This window comes from Chinchilla lanigera, unplaced genomic scaffold (assembly GCF_000276665.1).
Source record: "Chinchilla lanigera isolate Chin_1 unplaced genomic scaffold, ChiLan1.0 scaffold00028, whole genome shotgun sequence".
Taxonomy (NCBI): domain Eukaryota; kingdom Metazoa; phylum Chordata; class Mammalia; order Rodentia; family Chinchillidae; genus Chinchilla; species Chinchilla lanigera.
In genome coordinates, this window is record NW_004955429.1 from 11,823,862 (window position 1) to 11,851,652 (window position 27,791).

Below are 27,791 nucleotides of genomic sequence, written 5' to 3' on the forward strand. Positions count from 1 at the left end.
ATTTTTAGATTTTATATCATTTTCTAGCATATGCTAAATTAATGACTTAATAATTTCTATTTCTGCTTCAGTTATCTCAGTTACTAGAAGATACTACATGTTTCAAAACAAGAAATATTTATTTATCTCTTAAAGTAGACTTTTAAAAAAATTTCTAGCTATCTTCTACTTGATAACAATCTCTTTAGAACTCTTTGGAAAATTTAAATAATATAACTATACGTTCAGATGCATTATTGTTTTTCTTTAGTATTGGAAATAAAAGGGACTTCTAACATCAGTAAATTTCTTAAATATCTTTAGTTGCTTTCTAGAGCAAAGATGGGGACATTTTTCTTAATTACATGCTGACTGTTTTGCTCCTGAACTTGTTGGACATTTTTATATATGGGGATTATTTCAAGGTAATTTTACTTATGTCTTAAGTTTTATATCTTGATTGAGGACATTTTTCTTTAAAATAATAGCTTATTCTCATTCATGGAAGTTATACATTCTATTGTCTTTGACCTTTGAAAATTCTTATGTGAATGAGTAAAATCTGCCAGAATATACTATCAAAATGGAGCCTTCTAGTAGTTCGGCATTTAGGTAAGAGTTGTTTTGCTGACTTACTTTTGAAGAACAAGCATGGTAGCTAGTGATTTTTGGCAGCTGGTAGTCCCAAGTTCTCGTATTGAAGAAGTGACCTATTCCACTTAAAATGAATTCCATTAACTATCACATCTGTATAAGTTTTTTTTTAAAAAATTGGATCTCTGATTTTTAGAAAGTAAAGTTAGATTGCTTGTGATAGGCGTTTTTCATTATATGATTATCTCTAAGGTGCCATTGGATCCCTGGGCTGAAATGTCCCCTCTTTGTCCTTGTCTTCTGTCTCCTACCTCTGCATTTAAATTTTTAAGCATGGCAAATTCTAATAATATATTTGCAAGAAATAACTTTAAAACTTAAAGAATCTAATGATGTTTCTTTTCAAACTTTTCAAACATTCCCTTTCAAAAAGAATTTAGTATTTTAGAATCGATAATGACATTTGAAGACAAGAGGAAAATATTCACAAGGATGATAGTAAAACATGTCATTTAAGATGGGTTTTAAAATATTTTTGAAGTTTTTCTAAATTGCATGTAAGCATGTTTAATAGTTCCATTTAAGATATTAAAATTTTAAGCGAGATGTAATTGAACTATTTAGAAGATATTTTAAGAACTATGTACTTAAAGCCGATCTATATATTACTCTGTGAAAAATAGTAAGATCTTTTTATGTAACCATTTCCCTTGTATATTGTGTACTTCCTATGGAGTTACCTGTATTTTCTGTAATGATAAACTGGCCTGTATTAAGTGGCGCCATAATCCTCTACATTTGTTAACTTCAGTAAGTAATTTTGACAGGCATGTTATATTGAATTCCTCTCCAAAGACATGGTGTAGTAATTTTTCAGTATATTTTGTGCCCCACTTTAAAAGTTGACCTGAAATAACACTATATTTGAAATGTTTTTAATATTCTGTTGGCTAAAAAATTGAGATTTTACCTTAGATATTAGCTGAATGAACTGAATTTACATTAAAATTTTTATTCCATATAACAATCTATTTTACTTGTTCTTTCCTTATTCTCAGCTATGTTCTTTTTCTTGTGTTTTATTTTCCACCATCCCTGCCTGCTAAGCTTTTTATTTTGCTTGCCTCTTTTCTCTAAATTACTCTCTTTATGTCTACTTTCATGGTACTCTTAGTGAAACTGTGGAGATAATCAAGCATTGCAAAACAGTATGATTTAGACAAGGTTAGACAGGATTTTTATGTTATGCTGAAATTTTAAATGTCAAGTGTTTCCCTTCATTAATGTGACATTCTGTACAAACATTAATTTCATTGGCTGATGTGGTGTGTATATCGTTGGCTTGTTGGTAATGCACACTTGTTTGCAGTAGTGAATACCTGGGTTCAAGTTCAGTTTGTTTCCCCCATAAAAGAAAAGATGACTTAAAATTAACCCATTTGGACTTTTAAAGATTTTAAACAGTAATTTGAAAGATTTGAAGATCGAAACTAATCTTTGAATGGCTAGCATAATGTGACCTTTTAAATTGTAAGTAAAAAAATCTTCACTATGGATTCTGAATGAATTGATCTTAACTCACTAGTGAGAATATATATATTTGAAAGTATTAAGATTTGCTATATATAATATATATGACATTGTTGGTTGTGATAAAGTAGACATTTTGACTGATGTGTTTTAAAAGATTTTATCTTCTGGGACCCAAGACTGAGTTTCAATGTCAGTATTATTCTTAACTTTTAAAATTTTATTTATTTATTTATTTATTTATTTATGTACCGGGAATCGAACTCAGGACCTTGTGCTTGCCAGGCAGGCACTGTGCCACTGAGCTATATCCCGGCCCTAGTAGTGTTCTTTATCACTGTGCTCATTCTTCTTTGAGCCTCAAGTTCCTCTTCTGTAAAATGGAGCTAAAGAGGATTACATAAAATCAGACCTGCACAGCAGTTACAAAAAAGGCTCTGGAACTAGTGAAGTTCTCCATAAACCTCATCTTTAATTAAAATGTTTTCTTTTATTTTCCTAAATTTTTACAGTTCACGCTTGTACTACATTAATACCAATAAGTTGCTGAAAACTTGTTAGCAATTACACAAATGAATGAGGAAACAAACTTAAAGCTGTCTTGAACCTGTGTAGTTTCAGTGCTATGCCTTTTTATACACATTTGTTTAATAATGAAGCATTAAACCCAAAGGGTTTATATGATCAAGGAAGGAGGTTAGCTATGATGAGTTTACTTTATCTAAAAGTGCCAGACACGTGTCAGTGATGTGTGAAGCACTGACTGTCAATAATTTCTCCTCTCCTAAACTATCCTAGCATACCTGAATTGAAAAGAAATGTTTGTTCTTCAGTAACCCTTCCACATTCTCAGTATTATACCCATTTTGGTTATAAACATGTTAACTAAGATTTTGAAATATAAATTCATGTTATAGTAAAGGTAAACATAAACTGAGAATTTTAAGGGAGTAAGGAAATAGGGAAAGTTTTGATTGCTTGAAAGTATTTACAGCCTGCTGTGTGTATCTTGTGTCATTTATTTGCCGTGTGTAGTGCTGAAAAGTGTCTTTTATGTATAGCTGCCTTGGCTGTCGAAGAGCTTGGCTTTGAGCGATTTCATGCATTAATTCAGTAAGTAACATTGGAACATTTAAAATACTTACCTTGTGGACACATTGCCATTTTGAGTCTGTTCATACTATAGAAAGGTTCTTAGATTTATGTAGTACTGTGCTACTTAAACCTGAATTTTAAATCCCTTGCTTGAGGATTAATTTGCTTTCAAATTAAAAAAAATAAAATTATATGCATGTTTAATTAATCTAGTCCTAAATTAACTATTCAGGTACACTATTAAAGAAACATCAAAAGCATAATACAATGAAAAGCATTTCAAAACAATGAAAAGCATTTCAATATAATGAAAAATTTCAATATAATGAAAAAAAGCATTTTAGCTTGACTTTTTTTTTTTCTGTCCTGAGTGAAAATAAATATATCTGCTGGGATAAACATTAAAATTACTGTGTATTTCCCAAAATATACTTTCTGTCATTTTTGTAAAAAGTGCCCATGTTTTCAGTGGAGGATTTATTTTTATTCCAAAATAAAAGGTAAGGAAGCTATGTTGTTGGATTATAGGTGGGACTTGTTTTGAAATGTTAACATTAGTTTCTTTAAAAGAAGCCACAAATACATAAGATAGCGTGAGCATTCAGATATGTGAAAATACTTTTCAGACTTTAAAAGGTAAAGTTTTCTTGATTGTTAAACACCTCCTTGAGGAGGGTCACTCTGTTCCTTAAAGAACTCTATGTTATTGAAGAATTTCTTGACCCTAGGCATTTCTCTTAAGAGATGAAGAGCTCCCTGCCAAGTAGCCTCTCCTGTAACAGTGGACATTGTTTGTAGCGGTAGTTGTCAGAGCTATAGTTTTTGCTTTTAATGATTAAATTTGTATTTGAAAACTTGAGACACCTTCAGGTATTTCTTATTTGTATGAGTATCAGTGCATAAGATAATTTAAATCTTTCCCATTGATGAATGTTGCACACCTCATTATGACATTAATACTTAATTCTTCTTTCTCCCCCAGAAAACGATCATTCAGAAGTTTATCAGAATTAAAGGATGCTGTTTTGGACCAGTATTCCATGTGGGGAAACAAATTTGGAGTATTGCTGTTTCTGTATTCTGTATTATTGACAAAGGTCTGTTTAAGCAGCTTCTTCTGCCCCTTGTTAATTTACTTTTTTCCCGCTGTGGTGTGATGAGTAATTGTATTCCTGCTGCTGTTGCTAGAGCTCGGAATAAAGGTCTCTTCTGCCAGTATTGAGGAACTAACTCCCCTTTCTTCTCCATCGCTTATTACCCAGCCCCTTTCCAGCTGACTGCCACCTTTGCTCTTCTGGGCTATGAGCTTATCAATAATGTTCTAATTACAGAACGCTGCCACTTGTTCGAAATTTTAATTTCTTTGATATTAGCAGTGTCTGGAACTCAAACTCTTGACTGCATCTGGGGACACTGTCTAACCCCTAACCCTTCTTTTCACTTTTTTGATAACTCATTGGCTCATGATTCTCGTTTTTATTGTATTTTTTTTTTTTTACAATATTGTTCCTTTTTTCAGGGGCCTCATTTCCTTTTTTGTGTATCTTCTAGTCTTTGCTGTCTCCCTCTTAATTTTAATCTTCTAGAAATTTCATTCCCTGGGTTCTGGATCCTTCTTTGTTATGGATATTCCCTTCTGTCAGATCTTTCGCTCTTCATATGGCTAACTCCAGTATGTACACTTCCAGTCCTACCTTTTTTCCCCAAATCTGATCTTGTGTCTCTTGTAGCCTGTCAGGCTCAGTTGAATATCCTACTATTTATACTGTCTGAAATCAAACTTTTTCCTTTGACAGCTATTTATTGAGCAATAACTCCAGGTTAAGGATTGTGCTTATCATCTGAGATATACCTTATAATGTTTTCTGTTGAGTTGCTTAAAAATGATATGTTAATAATTGCCACCATTTTTGGTATTTGTGGTTCTTTAAAAAAAATATGGAAGGAATGATGAGAAAGTAGCAGATACACCTAAGTGTACTGAGTGAAATCAAGGACAGACTTTATGTAGTAGCGACCCTTTGATGGATTTAGGGACTTGATGAATAAGTTTTGTATATGGAAAAATAGTAGAAAAATTTTCCTACATGTGAGAACATGAAGTCTTCAGGCATAAAGAATTGGGGTATTACCCAGTTTGGGGGAACTGTAAATAATTCAGTATTATTGCAACATAATATTCTAGAAGAGCAAATTAACTGGACAGAAAGCCTCAGAATACGAAGGTCCTTGTACAGTGTGCACGAAGTACTTTAGGTTTCGTCTGCTCAGTATTAGAGCACAGTAAAATTTTGAAGAAGAGAATGACAAGATCTCTCTGTTGATAAAATGTGCCTCAAGCTAGGGTAAGAATTTAGAACAAAAAGGTTTGATATCTGGAATAGTCTAGAGTCAGGAAAAGCAGAAAAGTAGGTATTGCTATAGGGAAACCTGACCTAGAATAGTAACTGAAATGGAGAAGAAGGGGAACATATTTGCACATATAAGAGAAATATACAAGAGAAATATACATATTTCTTACTAAATATAAACAAACAGGTGAAAGAACCTGACATCCTTGGTAGCTGGGTATACACTGAGAATAGCAGTGATGGTGGCATCGTAGATGATTTTTCCTTAGGATTTCTTCTTGACTGTTCATTTTTCTCCCAGTTTTTTTATGCTTGAAACTTTTGATACTTCCTCTGTCTGCTATTCTGGACAGCCAAGAAATCATGCTGGCTGTTCATCCTTGAGCTGCTCTTCGAAATGATCCTCCTTCCTCTCCAGTGGTTATGTCCCTTCCTTCTGTCATTTATTTTGACTTCGCCACATCTGGCACTGCGGTGTTCTTTTCAAGGATGGCCAGTGCAAGACTGTGCGCTCTGTTTACCCCAGCAATATATGGGCCGTGATTAAGTATTTTCATTGTTACATAATCAGCTATTTAATCCTTAGGATAAGACTAGTGGTGGAAAGGAAGTGAATAATGTAATGGATGTCAGTTCCATCTAGGTAATTTTGGAGTTGGTGAAGTTAAAATACCTATATTTTCATTCATTATCTAGAATTTGGGTGCCCTTTATGGGGATTAAAGTTTATTAGCAAACTGGTTTTTAAGAAAAGAAACTTCTTGTCCTATAATTTATGTCTTACATTGTCAGTTAATTATTGATATTTGAGAGAAAGCACAATTAGAAGTAAACTTTCTGTTTTCTTATGTACCAGTTACACCCTTTTGTGTATTTACGTTATGTCTTTGTCAGCACTCTCTTGTGTATGTATCTACTACTGACCTGTTTTTTTAAATGACCTAAAATAGTCAGTTGCCTTAGCAGATATATTGTTGCATTTAATTTAACCAAAGTTAAACAAATATTTAACCTTTGTATTAAGTACTTTTCTCCTTCCTCTTGAAAATGAAATGTGTGTTTCTACTTTAACCAATATTAGACTTATTACCCATGTATCCATTACTGTTCTTTATATAAAGCCCATGAAAAATAATAAAATATATATTTTGAGGAACTGGTTCTTACAGTTATCATCTCAAATGCACCCACACTTCAAAAGTGGGTAATTCTTTAAAAGAAAAGTTACTTAAGTAATTATATTTCATACATTTCCATTTTATATTCCAAAATGCTACTTTAACTCAATGAATTCTTGCTTTCTTTAGGGTATTGAAAACATAAAAAATGAAATTGAAGATGCAAGTGAACCTTTAATAGATCCTGTTTATGGACATGGCAGGTAACTAACTAAAATCTATTATCTCTGATGGTGGCTTTAGTTTTAGAACTTGACTTGATAGTCTTCAAAAAACTAAGAACAGAAATTCCAATTGACCCAGCTATCTCCTTTCTAAGTATCTTCCCAAAGTTAAGATAATCATATTACAGGGATACATGGATACACATGTTTATAGCAATACACTTTATAATAGCTAGATCTGGGAAACAGCGTGTATTTCTATCAGAAAATGCATAGTAAGAAAAATGTGTCATTTATATGCAATGGACTATTCCTCTGCTGTAAAGAAAGATAAACTTGAGTCATTTGTAGGAAATTGGATGCAATTTGAAAACATAATGTTAAGTGCAATAAGTCAGACACACAGGCTTACTTGTTACATGGTTTTTCTTCTATAAGAAACTCAAAATATATATACCAATAAAGTGCCAAATAGAAGATGCAGTACATAAATAAGTAGGGAGAAGTTCAAATAATTCCCCAAATTATCCATTCTGTTGTTTCAAAAATATTTTAATATATATGTTTGTTTCATTTAGAAATTTTTGTGCTAGTATCTCTTTGTTTTCTCTTGCTAAGAGGGAGTTTTTTTGTCTATGCCTTGTATTCTGAGTAACTATGTTGAAGATAATAATAAACCATGTATTAACTGTTGTTAAAAAGATGGGAGGGTAAACACAAGTGAATCAGGTAGTTTGCGTGCGAGTACTATTAGAGCCTAATGTGTATAGGTCTGAGTGTCTTGTGCTTTATGCATTGCTGGCTTTATTCATTAAATGTTAGCTTCCAGTTTAGGCTTCTGTATGTTTTGCACTTATTCTAGTATTATACTCTAGTATAATAGGGAGGTATCCTAACAAAAATGCTTTATGTTTCATTTATGAAATTGTTTAAAAGATAAAATTTACTTATTTCAACTAAGAAGTATGTTCTTAACCTATTTTTAAATATTTTCCTCTGTAGAAGGAAAAAAATAAAACCTATGTTTCTTTGGGGTCACTGTCCCTCTCAAGCCTGTGACCGCTTATTTTTATCAAAATCAATAGGACAGAAATAGTGTATTCTCATGCATGAGTCCTTTTTAAATTTACATATGTTCCATCAAAAACAAAACATGTTATTTAATAATTATATATATATATTTGAAAATCTGATTATACATATTAAGTAAATTATCACATTTATTTTTTCATCCCTTTAAATATGGTATCTTAAAGTTGTACGATTATGTAAAATAGTGGATACCCTTGTGATGATACATTATGTTTTATTTAACAAAGCCAGTTTATAAAGTGGAGAATATAAGTTTTTCCCTTTGTTTCTTAACATAATTTAATGTAAAAAGTTATTACTTTAATGCTTTACCATAGGAGTTACTTAAACACTGTTTTATTCATATTTTAATTCCTTGTTAATTTTTATTAATAGCCAAAGTTTAATTAACCTCCTACTGACGGGGCATGCTGTTTCCAATGTATGGGATGGTGATAGAGAATGCTCAGGAATGCGTGAGTATATTTTTTATGGTGGTTTATTCTCGGAAGCAGACTCTCACTAAGCTGGCCAGGCTGGGCTTTAACTTGTAATACTCCTGATTCAGCCTCACAGAGTGCTGGGACGACAAGTGTGTGTTCCATGACCAGCCTTTGTTGTGGTTATGTCTTCTATGGTTAATATTTCATTAATATAATTGATTATATTATCTTTTTAATGGCTATACTTTAGAGATTAAGGTAAGTGCTTTCTGATGGAAGAATCCTCAACAGTTTTCAAGGTGCCATAACATCAAGAGGGTGGAGTTTTAAAGCCATGCAGTCTTGGGTTCCATTCTCAAGGGTACTGAACTTCTCAAGCCCTTTGTTTTCTCTAGTGTGATATTAGGAATTTTAGGACTAACATCTCTAGAAACAGTAGTTAGTCTCTTAAAATACTAAGCATAGTACATCTTTATCCAGAGACAGTGTGAGGAAAATTACAAAATACAGTGATTTGAAACATTTGCTTAGAGAATATAGTGAGGTTTTCTGCGTTACTTTTCACATGCATAATTTTCATTGAAATGCTGGGTAAATTTTATGTCAGCTGAGACTTACAAACCGCTAACCTTCCATCCCCGCCTTCTGGTCTCAGTTATTTCTTTCCTGTAAATTCTTATGTTTTTATAAATGTTGAAGAGAAACACATCAGCCATTCCATTCAAATTAAGGAGAGAGGATAGAGAACAGTGTCTAATTTTTTGCTAATTTATAATTAGATAAAAGCCATCATCAAACAGTATAAATATGACTGAGAAAATAAATACTCCTTTCTCCCATTTATTTGATTGTTGACCTGAAATTCAACTTTTTCTCAACGTTTAGAAATATGTATAGTTAATTATTGGAAACATGAAAGAATAAAATGTTAAGAAAATAATCAATAAAAATTATGGAACTCATTAAAAAGCACCGCAGTGCTGTCCAACTCTTCAGTTTACTGTTTCAGAAATTGAAGAACTAACTTCACGCTCTGTGTTAGTTAATATTTACAGAATTATTCACTTAGTCATTCAGTTAGAATGAGAACCTCATTCTGGTAAAGATCAAAATTTAAGCAGTGTTAATTCGTGGACAGAACAAAGCAAAAGAAAAAAATGCTTTGTTTTGTGTGATTAAGCACTTCCTAGTCTTGAAATTTCGTTATGATTCATAGCTGAAGGAATTGAATCCTGTAATCTCAATTTCTCTTGAGTACTATGCAGGTTTCTTTGGTCTTTTCCCTCTCATCCCTCTTTCCCCTTCTCCCAGTGGTTTTTGGGCTGAAGTGTATCATTTCAAATGATTAGGGAAGGAATATCTCTTTCTTAATTGTGTCACACAGATACCTGTGGTGCAAAGGCAAGTGAGGCGTGTTGACATAAAATACCACACACATTCAGAGGAAGGAAAAATCTTCCTTACTGTTGTTGGGGTAAAGAGAGACTAAGAAGGACTCCTCATCTCAACAGAACCACATGCGATGAGCAGTGGGACATTTGAGGAAAACAAAGGGTGTTTTTAGTTTAGTTTTGTTTTTTTGGGTAGTGGGAATTGAACTCAGGACCTTGTGCTTGCCAGGCAGGCGCTGCACCACTGAGCTAAATCCCCAGTGCAAGGGTATTTTTAGGAGTAGGGAGGCAAAGCAATCTAAACAGAAGAGTGGTTCTTATGTAACATCATTTGAGAAGTTTCGAAATCCATGACCACTCACACCCCAGCTGAAAACAGTTAGGTTAGAATCTATCTCTAGGTGGTGGGCCATGGGTATCTATTGTAAAATTTCTCTCAGATGATTCTGATGTGCAGCCAGGCTTGAGAACCAGTGGATTAGAACACTAGATATGACAGACTAGGAAAAAGGAAAGATTAGCACCGTAGGATTGGGTAAGAATTTAGAGGCTCTTGAACCCTGAGGAGTTTAAACTTTAGTTGGCAAGTACTAGGAAAAGAGTCCTTGAAGGCCTTGAGCAGAGAAGTGCAGGCTTGCAACGCAGAAACAAGTTTCTGTGCAGTGACCAATTATGAGCTATCGAGCAAAGCCTAGACAGTGGAAGGGAACAGCATGATAATAGCCAGCTACTATTATGTGCTTTGAAAAAAACAGAAACTGCTATTTATGTACTTTATGCTAATCAGTATGTTCTATATACTGTACCTGTTTACACTGAATTTTGTTAAGAAAAAAGGCTGAGATAACTTAGTAATTTCCCTGAAGTCAAATAACAGATACTCATCTCTTCCTGCTTGCTTCATTCATGTTAACTATCATCTAATCATTATTCTCATTTTATAGATGAAGAAACTGAGGTACCAAGTGCCTAAGTATATTGCTAAGTGTAGTAAGTAGACCTAAGATTTGATCCACAGATTCTTACTGCATAGAGCCAGCATATGTAATTGTGAAATACACTGCCTTTTATACTACATTTCCATTCTTAGTGCTAAAATACATGCAAGGGCTGATCCAGAAATTCTGTGTGTGCTTACTTGAAAAATAATTATTTCAGTAAAAGACATGTTGCTGTATAGATGTGCTATTAATCTCCCTGAAAACGCTCCCACTCACTCTTAACAGACACCATTGTTCTTGCTACTTTCTGAAGCCATTCTGGAAGCCCCTTTTCATGAGTGTCCTTATGAGGTGTGATCAAAAATACGGTGAACGCTGCTACCCACTGCCCTCCCCTAGAAAAGCAGGCTCCTAAAGTCATTGTAGTGTGTCTTAACTACCTTACTCACTGGATCAGGCGCTACGTGACTTCCGGCTCTTCCCCAGAGTCAAAATGACTGTGAAAGGGAAACGTTTTGAATCAGTTCAGCACAACCAGGCGCCACAGCAGGGCAGCTAAAGACACAAAGCAGAACTTCTGGAGCTGCTTCAGAAAGTGGCAAGAAGGATGGGATAAGTGTGTTTGAAGCAAGGGGGAATTCTTTGAGAGGGATTAAAGTAATGTGCCTTTTATTGTCGTAAGTACTTTTAAATTGAAACATTCATATTTTTTATCACGCCTTGTATATGGGATAGCATAGGAGATGTTTATCTTATTTAAGTTTCACAGGAACCATGAGTGGTAGGTGTTTATTGTATTATAGAGAAAAAAATTGAGATTAAGAATTTAATCCAAAGATTCTGGCCAGGCGTGGTGGCACACACCTGTAATCCCAGCATTTGGGAGGCTGAAACAGGAGAGTTGGAGACCAGCCTGGGCTACAGAGGGAGCCCTACGCCAGCCTGAACTGCATAGCGAGACCCTGTCTGAAAAAGAAAAAAAACCCCACAAAGATTCTTGTCCATGGTAAAGCGTAAGTGAATGAGCCATGAAATGTATCTTACTTAAGGGGAATGAGGGCTAAGAAAAAGCAATGAATTTAGTAGTTAGCAAGATGTTTCTTTAGAAGAACAATTGTGATTGCAGCCAGATCAGAGAGAGTAATATTTTAGCAGTAAAGGTGACGGAATTGTGCTGGTGAAAAGGTCCTTTGCCTGGCCATAACAAAGCCAAGAAATGGCATACATAGGTCTTGTTTAAAGGGTTAGAAGTTGTCTAAATTGCTTATAACCTGGAAGGAAAAACGCTTTCATAGAACTAGTAAAGGGAGGGCTGGGGGTATTCTTAGTGGGCACAAGCGCCTGCCTGGCAAGTGCAAGGTTCTGAGTTTGATTCCCAGTAACAAAAAAAAACTAAAGAAATAGTGAATAAAGTGAAGATTATCAGTAGCCTTGGGAAGATGCAGTTTTCTTAAAGGAATAATAGGTCAAAGAATGACAAAGGCAGTTTGATGTGTAAAAGATTTAAACTGGGAAAACTCAAGATTTGGAAGTTTGCTGCAAGTGGGTAGGCAAACGTGAAGTTAGCGGACAATAGAGAACCAAGAGTTACCTCAGCTGCCGGAAGGAAGAACAGATAAAGATGTTGAAAGAGAAATTTTACAATTTTCCAGTTGGCAGCAAGAGTTTATTTATTTTATTTTTTATTTTTTGGTACCGGGAATCAAACTCAGGACCTTGCACTTGCCAGGCAGGCGCTTGTGCCACTGAGCTATATCCCCGGCCCTAGCAAGAGTTTAGATGATGTCAAGTAGGATTAATTCAGAGTAGATCCAACCACTCTAAATTAGAGTTACGGGTTTTTTTCTTAGATATAGTCATCAACCTGGCAGATGTACAGAAAGTAGGTACTATGTGTTACCCAGGAAAAGGTAAAAAGGTCCCATGAAAGATGAACAGGAAGGGCCGAGGATAGAGCTCAGTAGTAGCGTGCACAAGGGTCTGCCTTCCAACCCTGGCAATGAGGAGAAAAAAGATCTGACTAGGACATTTTTCTCACGTTTATTTATTAAAAATATCAATGCTTGATCTGTCATAGATAGTGAACATGTTTTTCGTGGTCTGTCTTTTGCCTTGAGTTTATTTATGTTCCCAATTTTGGCTATGGGAATTTGCAAGCAGTATTATCAAGGCATAATAAGTCCTGCCTCTTCAAGTATTCCTTGATTTCCAAAAGTAGAGTATGTGTTAAAGATTTAATCATCTACTGACTTGCTTCATAGCTTTATTAAGATATAATTGACATACAATGCATGCTCCCCATTTAAAATAGTTGAATTGGTTTTAGTGTGTTTTCAAGAATTGTACAACCATCAGAATTTCTGAGTAACCTCTTTACACAGAAAGAAACTATTTGTTCACTTCCAGTTGCAGGGACAAAATACCTGATACCTGCAGTTTAAAGGAGGAGAGGGTTATTTAGCTTACTGTTTCAGTGGCTGTAGTCCATGGCTGGCTGGCTCCGAGGCAGAAGTGGCATGGCAGAGAGGCATGGTGGAAGAAGACTACTAAACCTATGGTGGCCAGTAAGCAGAGGGAGAGGAAGGGGCCAGGGATAAGACTTCACCCTTGCAGGTCACATCCCTAGTGGCACATCCCTTCTGACCAGGCCTAACCTCCTAACAGCACTTTAGCTGGGATAAATCCACTGATGAATATAGCACCCTCATGACCCGATCACCTTCCAAAAGCTTTATCTCTGAACACAGGAGACTTCTAGTGGACACTTGAGATCTAGACCATAACAGAAATCCTGTCCCCATTAGCAGTAACTCTCCCTACTTCCTTCCATTCCAGCCTTGGCAGCTTTCTTCCTTTATGTATTTGCGTGTTGTGAATCTTTCATTTAAATAGAATCACTTAATGTCTAGTTTTTGTAACTGGCTTTTTTTACTGAATATAGTGTTTTCATGTGTCAGCACTTGACTTCTTTTTATTGATGAATGATATTCCCCTGGATGGGTGTACCAGTTTATTCATTTATCATTTAAGGGCTATTTGGAGTATGTCTACCTGACCATTATGAATAGTCCTATTAAGAACAGTTATGTGTCAATTTTTGTGAGGACGTAATGTTTTAATTTTTCTTTGTTGCATGCGTTGGAGTTGAAATCCTGGCTTATTATATAGTTTAACTCATAAGGTTTAACCTTTTGAAGAGCATCTTTTAAATTGTTATAGATAATGCTAAATTTCCTTCTAAAACCTGTATCACCAACCACTAAAGTATAAACTTACCCTTTCAACTGTGAGGAAAAGTTTCCATTGTTCTGCACCCTGGCTAACACTCAGAATTGTCCATCTTTAACATTTTGTTTGGCCAGTCATTGACAAGGGATGGCCTGTTTTACTGTGCATTCCTCTGGCTCCTAGTGAACCTGAGCTTGACTGTATTTTCCTGAGTTTGTCACCTTCAATATTTCTTCTTCTGGATGCTGCCTCTTACCAGCCTTGGTGTTTCAAGGGGAGGGGTTGTTTTATTTATAGTATCTAGGCCGTTATAGATTCTTTTAATTCTTCATATCTTAACTCTATATTGCAAATTTTTTTTCCAGTGCTTTCTGTTTCTTGTTAGCTTTACTAATGACGTCTTTTATTGTATCCCAGGTTTTATTTTTTACGCAGTTTAATTATTTGATCTTTACTGTTCTGGCTGGTTTTTTGTTTTGTTTTTCCTTTTATATCAATTCTGTATTTCTGTCACCTTAATATTAAACTAATATTCTCTAGTATTTTCTTCAGATCCCTTTTTTTTTTTTTTTTAATGTTTAGGTCCTTAGCCCATCTGGATTATTTATTTGTGAGTGGTATTGATGTAGTGATCTAACTTTTTTCTTTTTCCTGTTTTGTTTTGTTTTGCTTTGTTTGCTAACCCTGGGGAAGGAACCCAGGGTTTTGTACACACTAGACAGGCATTCTACACCTGAGCTACAACCGCCTCTCCTACCCTACCTTTTTACTTTTTCTCAAAGTACCACCTAAGGGACTAATTCCAGTCAGTTCTCCACAACATCGAAACACTTCAATTCTGCCTTCAAAATTGTCCGCGTGTCTTTTAGTAAAAATGATTGTTTATTGTATAGATTACATATATCCCACATATGTCCTAAATTCACATACCTCATTCTGTTTGAATTGCTAAACTATCCTTTCCTTTTGCAGTGGACACAAGTAAACTGAAGTAGAACTAGTCTTCTGATTCCATCCCTGCCAACTCCCTCACTCTTTCACAGTGGCTGAGCTGGTGTGTTTCGGACTAGATTACACCATGTTCTCTCTCACTTAAACTATTCAATGGCTGGCTTCCCTATGCATGTGGAATAAAATCCAAATCCTTACTAAAGCTCAGATCATTTGTGGTCAGTCCCCTATATACCTTTGCCTGTCTTCATTTTGTAGTAATGCACATATTTCAAGCTGAGGTTTTCTTTGATTTTGTTTTCCTGTAGCCCAGTTTTTCCATAGTCTCTGTATTAAGTGAATTCTTCATATTTGTACACTGTTTGTGTTATACATTTATTGTTTTCCTATGTTTAATTCATGAGTATTTTTATTAATATGTTCTTTATTTCATGGGATTAGATAGCAGTGCCAACTGTTGTGAATCAGAAACCTAAAGGTTTCTTCATTTTTTGTCATTTTTTAAAGATAGAAATCAGTATTCTAGCCTATTAAGCATAGTTAATTGAAGTTCATGAATTGAGGATACATACAAAATAAGAAAATCTAAACACTAAGGAGAAACATAATTTTGAAACTCTGGTATTTATTAAGTAACTAATACGAATTGCAATTGAGTAGCTAGGTACTACAAAAATTTGAAATATATTTTGCTTATCAGAATTAATATGAGAAAAGATCAGAAATGCTCTTTTCCATGAGTTTTATTACTTGCAAAAATGTATATTTTTAGGATTCATTAATATTAACTGGATCTATATTGCCAGATAAAATATAGATCTTCCAGTTAAATTTGAGGTTAAGATTGTAAGAGGGATGTTTTTAGTATAATTATGTCCTGTACAATATTTCAAAGATACTAAAAGTTAATTTTTTTTTATCTGAAACTCACATATAGTTGGCTGCACATCATGGTTTCTTATTTGTTAAATTTAACAGCTCTAACTGGATACCTACTATAGCAATCTAACTTCTTAAGAATATGATAGACAGCTGGTAAGTGGCTTTAAGAAACTCATTATCAAATGTAAATCTCATCCTTCAAATTGCAGGCACCTGTACCTACTGTGAGGTATCAGAGCTTTTTTCAGAGTCTTACTGCTTTCTATTTTCATTCTACTAGTCTTCTAAAGTCTTTTTTTTATCTTTAATTGTAGATTTCTTTTCCTATTTACTCAATTTCATGCTAGCTTATTTTTCAGCCATCACAAATCGCTTGCTATTTGCCTTTTAAAAACATCTTTTTCAGGATTGTGCAGGTGCCTGAAGTCCCACCTCACATCCCTCTTCTCCATACCTGTCTGGTCCTTCAGTGTCCATTTTATCATATACCATTGCTCACAAGCACAGCCTCTTACTCTCACAGCTGAATGTGATCTTACCTCTGAGCAATTTTCTGTCCTGGCACTTAGCACACCCTCTCTTTTCCCTTACTGTGTGTCAGTAAAGTTCCTTGGAAGAATGTGATGATCTTCTTTCCGGTTTTAGTTTGCATTCCTGAACTATGCTTAGCATTGTTCTTTACAATCCTTGGCCCTCAGGCTATGTTTGTTAAATACATTTAGAACAGTTCCCTGGTTTCCTGGTCAGTGTCCAGTTGGAAAGGGGCAAGAGAGACTCCTGTAGATGACCTGACAGATTGATAGGGAAGGAGAAAAGACTATACCGCAGCAAAACGGGGTGTGGGGAATATAAAGCAAGGGCGGAGATGCAGTCAGTCTCAGGGTGATGGGACTGGTAATGATTAACCTTAATTGCTAGACTATGAAAACCAGATTAGATAGAAATTCTAAAATATACTCCTAACCTCAGAAAGGTAAGCTCATAAAAACTGCATAAAATGATGGGATGGACCAAGGATGGGAGGGCGTTGGAAGATATTTATTGGTCAAATGATACAAAATTTCAGTTAGAAAAGAGAAGTAAGTTTCAGAGATGTACTGTACAAAATATTGCAGGGATAACTATTGAATATCACTGAGATAGATTTTAAGCATTCTCACCATAAACACAAGTACGTGAGGTAATACATATGTTAATCAGCTTGATTTAATTATTCCACAATATATATATTTTCAGGAATCATCAGTATATACAACATTTGTCAATTAAAAGATAACCGTAGATATTATAGTTAGACCACAGAATACTCTTAATTTCTGGTGCTATCTAGTAATACTTTAATATACAATAATCCTAAAAATTCAATAAGAAATAGAAGGAGTCTTTTATGCTTTTGTAACTCTTTCATAAGATAAATGTTGACAATAAAAATATATAATTACAAACTGACTAGAATTTTCTGCAAGGGAACAATAAAATAGACTTCTTATTGAGAAAGTCTCATACAAATAAATTCTACATGTTGTAGTGTGTGCGAAAACTATATCCTCACTGTATTACAGCTTTGTATGAAAATAATTTTTAATGCTATACTTCAATTATCCAAAGAGGTTAATTTTAAGTACATATTCTGTATAAAGAAATAAGTATAATACATTTTTAAACATTGCCATCCAAACTAGATGCTTGGGCATCTGGTTACTGATATAATCTAAATAATTCACCACACAAGATTTATAAGAAGCTAGTTTGCTGTATTTAGTAACCTGATAGAACGCTATTCTAATTGTTTGTTTAAATTGAGGAAATAGATGGTGTAGTATCTGATTTTAACACTAGGTGGTGGTAATTGATTTTAGAAATTGTGAATTCTTGGTCATCTATTCTTTATATTCTTCAAAATTATCGAGGATCCCAAAGAAGTTTTACTCATAGCTTATAAGCCAATGGTGATCAATATTTGTCATGTGAGGAGTTGAGAAAACTTAAAAATGTATGCTAATTCATTTTAGAATGAAAGAATATACCTGCTACTTCTCTATAAATAACATTCTCTACGCTTTGTTCTCTTTTCAATCTCCATGACATCAACTCATCTTCATGCTGATTCCCATATCACTTAATTTAAAGAAACTGTTTTTCAAAACAAAATTAGTAATGGCATTGTTTTAAATTTTTGCAAGTCCTTGTAGTGTCTCATTTGTTAGTTGAAAGATTTTCGTATCTGTCTCTGATTTTAGTCTGTTGTGATACAGCACCACATTTAGCCTCTGTAAAATCCTCTCTATGGTTGTGATGGGCTAAGAGTAAAAAAGGGCAATTAAAATCATAGTACAGAAATTATTTGATTTGATGGAGTCCTTTAAAAAGCCCTATGAAACACAGAAAGTCCACAATCTCAATATATAGTGTATGTACTACCTTTTAAATTTGAACTTACAAATCCAAAGCATTAAGCTACCAGTTCTTGACTTTCACTACATAAATATTGTGTACTCAGAAAGGCTTAGTGAAATGTTTACAACAAAAATGCCTGAATTAATATTCTAACTGCATTAATTGATAAAACAATATTCTAATAGAAAGCCGGGAATGATGAATTGGTGAAAAAACTGTAAATTATATATACATTTTATTTACTGTAGACATGAGTTTGAACCAAAAAATAAAATGCTTTCTAGATATATGTGTAGATGAAAACATGTTGTTAAAGTTCTGTTTTATGTACAGTAGCTAAAGGCTGTAGTTGATGGACAGATTTTATCATCAGTCATGTCTCTAAGTGAAGTAATCTCTTACCTCCTCATTCTCTATTCTTTGTCTCTCTGTCTTGTCTGTGTCTGTTGATGTTAAGTCTCACTTCTATCATGACGACTCCCAAATCTCTATATCCAAACTTGTCTTTTGTGTGAAAAAGCCGACGGGGGCTGGGGATTTAGCTCAGCGGCACAGCGCCTGCCTGGCAAGCGCAAGGTTGTGAGTTCGATTTCCGGTACCGGAGAAAAACAAAACAAAACAAAAAAACAGAAAAAGCCGACGTATGAAGTTTTAAAATGAACACAATACAGTGTAACACATGTCTAAATAACTGTTCACTGATACACTAAGTCAAAAGGAATTTCTCCAGAGTTCTCTTACGTTTTTTAAGTGCATAGTTTTGGGTAGAAATGAAAATCTTGCTATAGTATAAATATATATGCATATTTATACACATACATGTACTGAGTTCCTTTTAGATTATATACTAACATAATGCTGTTTGGGTTTTTGTTTTTTGCAGAACTTCTTGGTATACATGAGCAAGCAGCTGTAGGATTCTTAACATTAATGGAAGCTTTAAGATACTGTAAGGTAAATTCATTTTTAAGGTATTTTTGATGGATTTTATTCATGTATTCACTGTGTGGTGGATACTATTTGTTCCTATGGTGACACATTTTAACTAGTGACCATTGTTATATGCCACAATCTTTACTTCCTTCCTGATCTCCCAACCTAAACTGACAGGTTGCTAAAGATAGTTAAGCTGACTGACCCTGCTACATTTTCTGTGAGCAGAATAGGTGACAGAACCCACAAAAAATACATAAAAATGGAGATAACTTTTATTGCGTAGAAATGTATTTCATAAGCTGAAGAAAAAGCAGTTTTTTCATTAAAAAAGAGTGTGCTTAGTTTTTTTGAGGGATCTCCACACTGATTTCCACAGTGGTTGCACCAGCCTACACTCCCACCAAAAGTGGAGAAGGGTTCCTTTTTACCCACAACCCCTCCAGCATTTGATATTGATTGATTTCTTGATGATAGCCATTCTTTCGGGGTGAGATGGAATCTTAGTGCTGTTTTAATTTGCATCTCTCGAATGACCAATGATGTTGAACATTTTTTTCACATATTTGCCATTTGTACTTCATTTGAGAAGTGTCTATTTATTTCAGATGCCCATTTTTGGATTGGGTCTTGAAATTTGGGGGATCTGATTTTTTTTTTATTTCTTTATATATTCTACTTAATAGTCCTTTGTCTGAGGAAGAGCTGTGAAAATTTTTTTCCCATACTGTGGGTTGTCTCTTCCCTCTGTTGGTGGTTTCTTTTGCAGTGCAAAAGCTTTTTGGTAAGATGAGATCCCAGTTGTTGATTCTTTTTGATAGTTCCTGCTCAATCAGGGTAGGCAAGAAGTATTTGCCTACATCAATGTACCTATCTACCAATACATTTAGTGTTTCTGTTTTAATCTTCAGATCTTTGCTGTATTTCAATTTTAGTTTATTGCATAGTGAAAGATACGGGTCTAGATTTATTAATCTTCACAATGTGGAAAACTGGTTTTTCCAGCACCATTTATTAAAGAGGCTGTCTTTCTTCCAGTGAAGGTATTTGGCTTCTTTGTCAAAAATAAGGTGGCTGAGTGTGTTTGGACTTGTTTTTGCATCTTCTGCTCTGTTCTATTGGTCCTTGGGTGCATTTTTTTTTTTTTTTTTTTTGCTAGTAACATGCTGTTTTTATCACAGTAGCTTTGTAGTATAATTTCAAGTCTGGGATTGTGATGCTCCCTGCCTTGTCTTTGTTACCCAGAATGCCCTTTACTATTCTAGGTTTCTTCTGGTTCCAAATGAATTTTAGCATAGTTTTCTCTAGTTTTGTGAAATATGCTATTGGAATTTTAATTGGAATTACATTAAATCTGTAGAACAATTTTGCAAGTATGGCCATTTTCACTATATTGGTTCTTCCTACCCAAGAGCTAAGGATATCTTTCCATTTCCTGATACCCTCTTTGGTGTCCTTTTTCATAGTATTGTAGCTTTCAATGTGGAGGTGTTGACTTCCTGTTCTAGACTGAGTTTTAGGTATTTCAGTTTTTTTGTATTATTGTGAAAGGTGTTTTTTCCCTAATTTCTCTCTCAGTGAGTTTGTTATGTATATACAGGAAGGGTATTGATTTTTGGATGTTGACTTTGTATCCAACTATGCTACTGAATTTAGTTATTAAATCTAGGACTAGAGGTTCTATTCAACCCGGCTGTTCCTCTTTTTAGTATCTTCCCAAAAGAATTAAAAGCATCATACCACAGCAATATTTGCACACACTTGTTTATAGCTGCACAGTTTAGAATAGCTAAATTTTGGAAATAGCCAAATGCCCATCAACTGATGAATAGATAAAGAAGATGTGGTGTTTTTTTTATACAATGAGGTACTATTCTGCCATAAAGAAGAATAAGCTTGAGACATTTCTAACTACATGATGTACCTTGAGGCCATACTTTTAAATGAAATAAATGGAATACACATGTGTAAGTACTGCATTGTTTCTTTGGTGTGAGAATCCGAAAGTGTAAATAAGGACCAAATGTATAAGAGATACTGGGAAATAGAAAGAAAATGTTCAAATGGGAAGGGGAACAATGGAGGGGGACAGGGAAAGGTTGGAAGGGAAAAGAAAGAAATGATAAAAAAGAAGGAATAAATGGAAACAAAGCTTTTGTAAATAAGGAAGGGAAGAGAGTTTTGAAGAGAGGGTAAGGGAAAGGGAAACAAAAGTGAATCAAGTGTTATCTTTGATAGATACAAATTCCCTGTAATGACTGTGATCATTATGTAAAGAATAAAATCTCTACTTTAAAATTAAAAAAAAATATTACTAGCTCCCCACCACACACACACACAAAAGATTATGCTTTACCAAAACAACTGGTAATACTGTTTATAGCAGCACAGGCAAAGATAAAGAATTTTCTGCATATCTGAAATTCTATTTTATCTTTTTCATGTGAAAAGTGATTTTACACACATACAAAATTCCAAGCATTTCACATTAAACTCTTTAGCATATATGCTAAGGTTAGGAAATGCTCATTTATTGCTATATGTTTAATTGTCTTCCTACACAATCTAAAATAACCATTGAGTATGCCAAATAGTTTTAAATGAGATTTAAATCTTTAGTGGTTTGCACTTTCTAAGATGCCACAATTTTGGAGAAAGGAAGGACAGTTATAGTTTTGTTTTCCCATTTTAAAGGAGTTCCATTGTAGTGGTTCTGGTGGTGGTGATTATTTTTAGTAACTTCAGAAGCTGTCATCTGTCTGTGTACATATGCGTGCATGTATGCGTATATGAATGTATGTATTTTAGTGATGGTGGCGGTGTTATTGTTGGTTGCCAGATAGCATTCCTCGTTTTTGACAGCCCTTAAATAGGTGATATAGGTATGGCAATCAAGCAGGGTTCATCCTGCCCTTACTCCTCGGTAGTGATCATATGGTTAAACAATAGCAACTCCTTTCTTTTCTGTCGCTTTGATTATACAAGCTAAGGTACTCTGAGACATCCTGGCAACCAGAGAAGCAAACTGTTTGCTTACTTCCACCACTCACATTCCTATATCATAAAAGGAAGTACATATATTAGTGTGCGTATGAGGAAGCATGCATACCCATGTGTTTTGCAGGATGCTAAGTTATGGGAATTTTATATTCTGAAATCTTTACCATGTTGCTTATAAGATCTGGTGATCTGGATCCTATCTTTTGGGGTGCATTGCTCTCCTCCTTCCCGTGCCCCAGCCGCACCCATGTCCTGTCCCTTCCCTGTACTCCCCCAGCCCTTTTTCCTTTGTACCCAGAGTATTGCTGCTGTTTAAGTGGGTGGCTCACTGTCCCCTTCAGCTTGTACTTCAGACTGTGACTGAAAGCCCGTCCGTGACATTCCCTCAGTTACTCTTGCACGTTCTTTCATAGGGATAACTACTCTGTGGTGGCCTTTTTTGTTGCTTTGAACAAATCTTTGTTTTTCTGTTATCTTCCCTAAAGGAATATCAGCTCTTTGAAGGAAGGGACATTGTCTTGCAAAATACATTTTAGGCGCCCAATAAATATTTGTTTAATGAATGAATGGACATTTTTACCAGAATTATAAGGTTTTCTAAATGTTTGCTGTTGCATTTTTTAGGTAGAACAGAACAATGTGATTTCCCACCAGAATCTTAGTAGGAAGTTAATAGCTGCTATATATTTATTTATTTATGTGCTGGTCTAGTGTTCTAGCAGTTACATGATTTTTTTTTTCTTATAAGATAAAACTTTTTTAGTGGCACAGCGCAGTATACTGATACACGGGCGATGGAAAAGTAGAGAAGGCTGCTGGGCAAGGCGACAAAGCAGTTACATCTGGGAAAAGAGTAAGAGTCAGCTGGAGCTGTAGGGGCCCTTACACAGGCAATTAGCATGGGGTGGGGTTAGCTGGGTTTCTGTACTCCTGTGGAGCAGCTAGTTTGAATGATTTCAGTAGGCTTTGAGCCTAGGGGCTGCCCTAGTGGTCTAGTACATCAGGGCAATTAAGATTGTGGGAGATCTGTAAATGAAGTTATTGGTGTGTGAATTTAATCTGCTATCCTTGTTAAGGAGACTGACTAGTTTCTAGACAGAACCTCAAAACTGAATCAACATTTAAGAAAAAAACTTTATTAGAACATGATGTCCCTTGTATGTAAGTTCTCATAACCTATGTGCAGTTACTTTTTACAAAACATTTAGAAAAATGGCATAAGGGCAATAGTTATGTTTGTGTTATTTTTATAAACTTGAAGACATTTCCTCACTGCATGATAGTGTGGCAGATTGCTTTGTAAAAATGAAATGAAATTTTGCATATCATTTTGACCACACATTGATTCATATGAGTTAAGCATTACCACCATACACACAAAACCCAATGAAGAAAGAGGTGATTCTTGGTGCTTTTTACTGTGCGCTTTTAAGAAACTGAGTGTTTTACTCATATATCGTAAAATTCACCATTTTAAAGTTCACAGTTTCCTGGGTGTTAGTACAGTCATAAGGGTCTGCGCAGCCATCACACTTGTCTAATTCTAGACTGTTTTCCTGACCTCAGAACGCTTCGTTAACCCTTAGATGCCCCTCACTCATCCTTCTAGTCACTGCTATTCTACTTGCTGTCTCTATAGTTTTCCATGTCCTGGATAGTTCATATAAATGAAATCTTGGAATGTACAATCTTTGTATCTGATATCTTTTACTTAGCATGATATTTTCAGTGTTCATCTGTGTTTTAACATGTATTAGTACTTTTTACAATCAAATAACATTGCTGTGTAATGTGCAGATTTTGTTTACGCATTCATCAGTTGATGGATGTTTAGGTGGTTTCTATTTTTTAAGTATTCTGAATAATGCTGCTGTAAACAATCATGTGTATTTTTGTGAGCGTGTTGTTATTTCTCTTTAGTTTATGCCCAGGAGTAAAATGACTTGATCATATGATAGTTCTGTATTTAGCTTTTTAAGAAGCTGTCAAATTGTTTTTCAAAGTAATTATATTTGTACACACAATTTATTTTTATTACAAAACACTTCAGAGATCAACCTTCACTTAGGTTTGATCCTCTCTATAAAATTGTACCTCTTTGTTTACTTTTATCTTACTTTAAATACACACACACACACACACACACACACACACACACACACACATATACTCACACACTTTTTCTGAAGGAGAAATGAAACTATCTAAATGGTTTTCCCATTGAAAGCAGACAGTAAGTAGCAAGGCCTGTATCTTTTGCATTTCTCAGATTTCTTTTACATAAATTGAAAGATTTGTAGTGCTTTCAGTTTAGACTCTGAAACTGATGAGAGCTTTTCATTTTCCTTTTCATTTTTCTTTTTCTCTTTGTTCTTCTCTGCTGTCCCAAATTATGCTTCTTATTCTACTGACTCATTATTCTCATATTAACTCACCTAACTTATCCCTTCTGTTAGAGGACAAACATACCAGTTTTTCCACAAATACAAAAGAGTACATACTTTCCACTTCCTTCCTAGTGATAAGAATACACTCCACAGGGCCATGGTGATGGGGGAAGCAGGGGCGGCTGGCTGATTAGGGAAGAATAATTGGCCATGACTACTGTAAGTAGTCATTGGAATTTCCCAGTTATAGTCAGTCTGTGTAGGGAAAAAAATTCAGCAAATTTGATTGATAAGATAGTTGTTTCTAAGTAAGGCTTTTTGTCCTCAGAATGCAAACATGGACTTGATTGTGTGGACAAGATGGACTGCATAGATCCATTTTTATTTGTTGACTATTAAAGTTTCTTAGTCTCACATACAAACAAAAAAAATTTTCAAGTTTTTGGTTCCTATACTGTTTATATAGGTATATAACCATGAAGGCAAACTAATATGACTTTTTGTAAACTTGAGAAAGACTATTGAAATTGTAAAATCTTGAACTCTTCTATCATGAAAAGTCAAATGACAGAATTCTTTCATATTCTTAAGTGTTTTAGGTGGTACCTTTTTCATAAGAGATTTTCATATTACTCTAGATTCTTGGACAAAAAGAATGGTCTTATTTTTGTCTTTATTTGTTCATACATCCTTTTAATTTATACTCATTTTCCTTAAAAGTAATTAGAAAGTTTATGGCTTTGTGTTTGAGTTACCAAGTTGAAATTAGAAAAATGATCAGTGTGTCACTTTAGTGAAACCAGGGATTGTTCTAAGGTACAGGTACACTATAACATGAGAAATATTTCTTTTATATGATCAAAATTTGATCTCTCTGGGTAAAGTACTCTTTCACAATACATTATTATATTTAAATATGATTTGGTCATTTCAGTTGTGTTTCAAATATTTGTGGCAAATATTTAAAGGTGAAAGATTTATGTGATCAGAAGAGAAATCAGACTATGTGGGCAAATATTTAAAAGGCAGTATAAATTTTTCATTTATTTGTTTTATTTTGCTACATTTTTTTCTAGGTTGGATCTTACTTGAAATCTCCCAAATTCCCTATTTGGATTGTTGGCAGTGAAACTCACCTCACCGTGTTTTTTGCCAAGGTATGCTTATAGAAGGATTGGTTTATAGTATGACATCAGGCAAACAAGGACTAGAAGTCCATATTTAGTTTGGATCTTTCTGCACATGCTATCTACTCCCAATAATAAATGAGCTGTTCCAAAAACTCCCTGAAAATCAGTACTAATGAACATATTGTACTATTGCTCTCATTCTGGAATCATTTCAGTAAAATGTCACTTTTTTTCCCCATAAATCACTTGTATTATGAAGGAAACAACTGAGTTTAACTTTTTGTTTGCTTTTTTTTGTAAAGATAAAGATCTAACTTATGAAATATAAGATATTTCAATTGGAACATCTGCTTAAAATGCAATTTTACCCTTGCTTTTAGCCAAAAGGCCAAGAAGCGATAAAAAATATGATTTTAAATATATTAATATTTTAGTGGTATTAAAGCCATGTGCTCTTTTGAGATAGACTATTTCCCACAATTTTAATATGTACTTATGATATTGAAATAGATGAAATGCATTTAAATGTTTACATTAAAATTCATATAAGAATTTCTAAAGCTATTTCTAAATTTTGTTAACTATATGTGATATTTTTCTCCAATTTAGTGGTGAAGAACTTTGGTGTGAGATATCCTTCACTTAATTCTCAGCTTACCAGTTACTAACATCTCTCAGTCTGTTTTCTTATGTCTCTAACTCGGACGTTAATAATAGTACCTACCCTCTTAGAGTTCTTGTCAGGGTTAAATATAAAATATTTAGCAGTGCCTAGAACAAATTAAATGCTTAGTAAATCTTAGCTGTTATCATCTTTCTTACATTATTCAATTAACATTTATCAAACAGCTGTTATCCTAGGACAAAATTGTTAGATGTGGAACTGCAGGGGAGAAATATAAAACTGTATTTTTGAAGTTTCTTATTTCTAACACACTTTTTTGGTTGCTCCCTGAGCTTTAGAATGTATTTGTGGTTTTTTTTTTTAGCAAGTGTGAACTGTATAAATTGTGCCAGTGTGAACTGATAAAAGCTAAATTTTATGAATATAATTCAATATATAGTCTCCTTTTACTTTTACTGTGCTTTCAAAACTGCAGCTAGTAGACTCAGAACAGGATACATACATATTATCCTTTCCATCAAAACAGGGAAGGTTGTAAGTATAACTCTGAAAGTACTGGCCTTACTGATATGTTCCTTTTAGTATTTTGCTGTTTGTTGCCTTCCCAAAGTAGGGAGGAAGAAGTTAGAAGCCAAATGAGAGCTACAGAAACAGAAAAGAAAATCAGTTTCAGTTTAGGTACAAATATATTTTAAGCCAATTATTTCAATAGCCAACCCTGTTCTTTTTCAATAGGAAAACTAATAAATTTTGTTTTTTATTTCTGAAAAGTTTTATTTAAATAAAGTTTAAATACATTAAATAATATAAAGACTTTTAGCTGCTCTTGATGTGCAACATTTAGAACTTTTGAATTCATACCAACTTTCTGAGGTTTATTTTATAGCTCAGGATCCAGTGTAGAGTGTGACCCGTTCGGTACAGGACTCATTAGCTGAATGAATAAAGCTTTTGCACAAATTTCCCTCACTTGAGTTCCAGTGATACGAGTATGCCTTGAGAATATTTCTTCATGTCCCAGTCTGAAGCTCTTAAAAAAACAAGCATTTTCACTTGAGTGTATTTTAGAAATTTTGGATTGTTTAAACCCGTGATCTTTTAAAAGAGTTGCAGATTAAGAATTTTTTTTCCACTCTGTAATAAACACAAAGCCAGAAAATCACATAAATGGTAAATGAGACTGATAATAGCATTTACTGGATCCAATTTTAGATGTCTTTAAATATAAAGTAGGATTTTTGTATTCTTCAGTACATAGAAAGAACTAGAAATTCTACTGTTCTTGGAATTATAACAAGAACTCTTCATTGTTTGGTCCTTCTTTCCTTAATATTTCTATATTTGACCGATTATTTGGCCATGGGTTTGTTTTTGTTATTTTTGAACTTTGGAGTTCTTATTTATTTTTGGTGAATTTATTTCCTCGGTTATATGTTCCATGGCCCGAAACAAGCAACATTGTTTTCTTGTCAGCAGCTTATTGTAAATATTGATGTCCTTTTCTTTTTTTTTTTTTTTTTT

General features: G+C 34.2%; 1 protein-coding gene across 2 annotated transcripts in view; it reads left to right on the top strand.

Moving 5' to 3' along the window:
- The window catches only part of Fam188a (family with sequence similarity 188, member A), an 84,899-nt gene that overhangs the window by 18,657 nt on the left and 38,451 nt on the right, over positions 1–27,791 (top strand). For both annotated transcript variants that reach the window (XM_005386973.2, XM_005386974.2), the window contains exons 5-10: positions 3,165–3,216; positions 4,181–4,295; positions 6,857–6,930; positions 8,359–8,438; positions 19,079–19,149; positions 25,592–25,672. In XM_005386973.2, coding sequence (XP_005387030.1) covers positions 3,165–3,216; positions 4,181–4,295; positions 6,857–6,930; positions 8,359–8,438; positions 19,079–19,149; positions 25,592–25,672 — 473 coding nt within the window. The remainder of the gene's footprint in view (positions 1–3,164; positions 3,217–4,180; positions 4,296–6,856; positions 6,931–8,358; positions 8,439–19,078; positions 19,150–25,591; positions 25,673–27,791) is intronic.